Source organism: Sinocyclocheilus anshuiensis, unplaced genomic scaffold (genome assembly GCF_001515605.1).
Source record: "Sinocyclocheilus anshuiensis isolate Anshui unplaced genomic scaffold, SAMN03320099.WGS_v1.1 scaffold21, whole genome shotgun sequence".
NCBI lineage: Eukaryota > Metazoa > Chordata > Actinopteri > Cypriniformes > Cyprinidae > Sinocyclocheilus > Sinocyclocheilus anshuiensis.
Window position 1 is genome coordinate 174569 of NW_015536472.1, and position 5043 is coordinate 179611.

General features: G+C 31.0%; 1 protein-coding gene across 1 annotated transcript in view; it reads left to right on the forward strand.

Annotated features, from left to right (window-relative positions):
- The window catches only part of LOC107700988 (eukaryotic initiation factor 4A-III-like), an 11769-nt gene extending 10641 nt beyond the window's left edge, over positions 1–1128 (forward strand). The window contains exons 11-12 of the mRNA XM_016502907.1: positions 792–919; positions 1047–1128. Coding sequence (XP_016358393.1) covers positions 792–919; positions 1047–1063 — 145 coding nt within the window. The 3' untranslated portion in view covers positions 1064–1128. The remainder of the gene's footprint in view (positions 1–791; positions 920–1046) is intronic.
- The last annotated feature ends 3915 nt before the right edge of the window (positions 1129–5043 follow it).

Here is a 5043-nt window from a genome sequence, read left to right on the forward strand (position 1 = left end):
TTTAAGACTGTTTAGACGTTAAAAATAAAAACAAAAATGTCAAAAAAATTACTAAAGCTTCAATTAAAATAAAAATGGCAAATATAACAATGAATTCAAACTATTAATAAAAACAATAATAGTTTATCAATTCATTAATGAAAACTATGACGAAAAATGTTCGTTGATGAGCTTTTTTCTCATGACTGAAACGAGACGATGACGTCTCGTTGGCTTACTTGTAATAAAATAAAAGTAAAATAATAAATAACATTAAGATTGTGTTTCTGATTAAATAAAGCAGTAATTTATATCATACAATCATGAGTACATTTTGATTTAAAGCTCAGAAGCTGTAGCTTACATGAATAAAAATCACAAACATGACACTTGTAAATTCATTAGTGTGTAATATATATTTTTTTAAACCGATTATGAAAATTTAAATACAAGGAGCTCTAAAAGATTTTCAGAACTCTTGCTTTAGACCGTCTATTAAGTTTAAATCCACAAATAAAATGTTAAGGTTAATAATGCATCTCTCTGGGGAAAAAAAAGTGATTGCTTTATAGTTATTCTTATTTTCAAAGCTTTTAATGTACTCTCATTATAAAAGAACTTCATTATTGTTTATGTAAGCAAGCAGAACAAAACAGAACAAGGTTGACTAAATATGATAACTAAAAAGTACATTTGACACAGGACTAAGACTAAATTAAATCAAAAAATGTCTGAATGCACGCTAATATCAGTGATACTAAAAGGCTGGAATCAGACGTGACGTGTGTGAATGACGGTGTTTCTCTCGTCAGGATTGGTCGATCGGGTCGTTACGGCAGGAAGGGCGTGGCCATCAACTTCGTGAAGAACGACGACATCCGTATGCTGCGTGATATTGAGCAGTACTATTCCACACAGATCGATGAGATGCCCATGAACGGTGAGCAGGAGCACAGTCAGACACGTGCATCTCTTCAGCTTGTGTTGAAATATCAAGCCTTTATAGACTCGTTTGATTTCCTGAGACACTGTTTCAGATGATTGACTCTCAGACTCTTGTTTTTCAGTGGCTGACCTGATCTGAGTGCTGAAAACATTCAAGAGCAGTTTCGCTTTCATCTGTGATTTTCTTTTTATTTACGTCGTTCGAGCGCTCGGATGTTGCAGTATGTTGTGCTCTGAGCGGCGGTTTCATTGGCTTTTGTAAATAAAGCTCATAATGTTTGTGATTTGTGTTTGTATCTGAATGATGTTTTGAGATGAACACATCAAAGGGTCTGACGTGTGCATTGATTTTGCTTCAGTATGTGAAGTTCTAGAATACAGATGAATGCTTGAATGCATATTCTTTATATCTGTAACTTACTTTTTCATTTATTCATTTCATTTCATTTCATATTTCATTTAGATGTTTTTATCCAAAGAGACTTGTTTGTCAAAGCCGTAAGTGATAACAAAAATCATCTGTTAGTCAGTATTTCTACACTTGTATTTGCTGACTCTGTGCCTTTAAGAAAGATTCGCTTGCATTAAGGTTCATTCTAAAGCAGTTCAGTTAGTAGCTATTCATTCATTCAGTGGGAGAAGGTCTTTCTGGCGTCTCAAGGTGAATGTTTTAAGCACTCGCTGACCCCGTCGCTTCACAAATGCCAGACTCAAACCGTCCACCATGTCCTTCCTTTGTGTTAATGGAGGCTCTTGTGGCTTGTGTGTGGTTGCTGTGAATGTCTCAATCCTTTTAGCAGGTTATTTCCAGCTGATGGTGGATTACATTCATCGAGTGATCCAGACTGACCTCAACATCCACAGACAGACCTCTGCAAGCTCATTTCCATCACAGAATTTAAACAAGGTAATTACGACTTCTTCTCTCACAACTCCGTCTTTTCAGAATACATCTTGCAATTTTTACCTTTTTTCTCAGAAATCTGAGTATCTCACAATTTTTTAGAATTCTGTGTGTACATATTGCAAATTGAATTTTTTTATCCCTCAATTTTGAGTTTACATCTTGCAATTTTTATTTATTTTATTTATTTTTTGAGTTTACATCTCGCAATTTTTATTTATTTGTTTTTGAGTTTACATCTTGCAAATTTTTTTTTTTTTTGTTTACATCTTGCAATTTGTTTTTATTATTATTTTTTTTTTTTTGAGTTTACATCTTGCAATTGTTATTTATTGATTTTTTTAGTTTACATCTTGCAATTTTTTATATTTTTTTGATTTTTAGTTTACATCTTGCAATTTTTATTATTTTTTTGGTTTGTTTTTTAGTTTACATCTTGCAATTTTTATGATTTATTTATTTTGAGTTTACATCTTGCAATTTTTTTTATTTTTACTTTTTTTAGTTTACATCTTGCAATTTTTATTATTTTTGTTTTTTAGTTTACATCTTGCAATTTTTATTTATTTAAAAAAAAATGTTAGTTTACATCTTGCAATTTTTATTATTATTTTTTGTTTGTTTTTTAATTTACATCTTGCAATTTTTATTTATTTTTTAGTTTACATCTTGCAATTTTTATTATTTATTTATTTTTGAGTTTACATCTTGCAATTTTTTTATTTTTAATTTTTTGAGTTTACATCTTGCAATTTTTTTTATTTATTTATTTTTTAGTTTAGTTTAGTTTTTCTTTTAATTCAGAGTTTAAATTCAGAGTTTACTTGCTATTCTGTTTTTTGTTTAAAAAAATAAAGATGATAAATAATCAGTTGTGACTTTCTTCATGTTTGTTATTTTCTTTTCATCTGACTTCTGTATGATGTTTATAAGTGCAGCGCTGCTTTATGTACAGGGTAACCGCTGTATTTCTGCTTTCCCGTATTACATATTAACTTATTAGGCGCAAATGTGAAGTTTATTCTTTTATAACCTTTTGATTTTGTCCAAACTTGTAGTATTTGAGCTGTAATTTGTCCAGTTTAGGCTGTTCATATAGACATTGGTGGTGTTTCACCGTTCTGGAGTCTGCAGGTATGACGATATTTCCATTATTCTTTCTCTGTGGGAAAATCATTGATAACCGTAATAATTTTTATAACAGTTCATACTGCATCATGTTACAACAAACCCTTTAACCCTGTAAAGCCTGACATGAAATAATAATCACAAAAAAAAAATTTTTTCAAATAAAAGTTGATTGAACCTTTAGACAAAATATTACAAAAAATCAAAAAAATCAAGTTGCATATGTGTATTTTGAGTATTATATCTGAAGCATAATTTATGGCTCATACAGTCTGACAAAGTGAGAATATGAAAGAAAAAACAGCCCAGTTGTATTCAGAGACTCAAACTGAGCAAAAACATGAATTTGCTGCAGATGCTGATATTAATCTGATGAAATTCTGATGCTTGTGATGTAAATCAATGAGATCTTTATAACAGTGCAGCAGATACTGACATAAACTGACCTAAATATCAGTCTATATCTGCAGTAATCTGTCTCAGTGAGATGAGAGTGAAATGCTCCAAACATATAATGCAGTGATTGAGAGCTGAAGAAATAAAGGCTCCTCAGAAGATGTGAGATGTTCTGGAGGCTTGTGAAGATCATTCCTCCGCTGAGGAACAGTGAAAGTAAAGCTTCTGGAAACAAACGCTCCTCAAAAGATCCTGAGGATCAGATTTGAGACTCTAAAACATGATTGATGGAGAATCAAGTAAAGCTGAGCTGCTTCAGTCCAGTAAGTGTTCATCTGGAGATATTACTGCAGTTATTCTGACGCTTACTTGATCAAAATCAGTCAAGATGTGAGAGCAGAAGATGATCTTCAGGCGGTGAGAGGAGATGAAGCAGAAGAGGTAAAGGAGCTTCTGGCTCGCTGAGACACACGTGAGTCTGCATGAGCTGCATTACTTATTTCACACGGATGGCCATTTACTGAGCCCACATCGTACAAGCTGTTATCTTTGCACACTGGCTCTTTTGATTGTGCACGTCATACAGACAGCTGCTTTATATAATGATGCTGTCCTGAATGCCATTTCAGTTTAGCAACCCAAAAGACACGCGTTCATGCGTGTCAGAAATGAATGAAGCACAGTCTGGTTAATGTGGAAACGTGTTTCTTCCACGGGATAAAAACATGAAGGTAATTGTGACTATCTCACACTTCTGAGAAGAAAAGTCAAAACTGTGAGATATAAACTCGCAATTAGGAGAAAACATCTTAGAAAAAATTGCAATTACTTTTTATTTTATTCTGTGGCGGAAAACAAAACAAAAATAGAATTGAGAAAAACGTCAGAATTGTGAGAAAAACTTTAAATTGTGAAAAGAAACGTCAGCATTTTGAGTATAAGTGCAATTATGAGAAAAAGGTCAGAATTGTGAGATAAAAAGTCACAATTAACCTTTTTAAGTTTTTTTTTTATTCTGTGGTGCAAAAAAAAATTACGCTATTACCTTTTTTATTTAAAGTTTTATATTTTTTATAAAAAAAACAATAAAAAAATCAGATTTCTGAATTTATCGCGCAATTGACTTTTTTTCTCAGAATTCAGAATTTATATCTTGCAATTCTTATAAAAAATTGAATTGTGAGTTAAAAAGTTGCAGTTACCAGTTTTAATTTTTTTATTCTGCTGGAAACAAACAAAAAAAAAATTGTGAAATGTAAACTTGCAATTGAAAGTCAGAATTGTGAGAAGTCGCAATTACCTTTTTTATTTAAAGTTTTTTATTTAAAAAAAAATATTGAAAAAAAAATCAGAATTGGAAAAATAGTAAGAATTCTGAATTTATCTCGCAATTATGACTTTATTTTCCATCAGAATTCACCATTTATATCTTGTAGTTCTTAGAAAAACCGCCTGAATTGTGAGTTAAAATGTTGGTTAACTTTAAAAAAAAATGTTTATTCTGTGCTGGAAACAGCAGCAACAAAAAAGAAACAACTGCGAGATGTAAACTCAGAATTCTGATTAAAAAAAAAAAGTAAATTGTGGGGAAGAAAGAATTCTAAATTTGTATCTCACAGTTATGACTCTTTTTTTTTTTTTTTTTTTTTTTTTTATTTAAATTTTTTTTTTTTTTTTTTTTTCCAAGATTT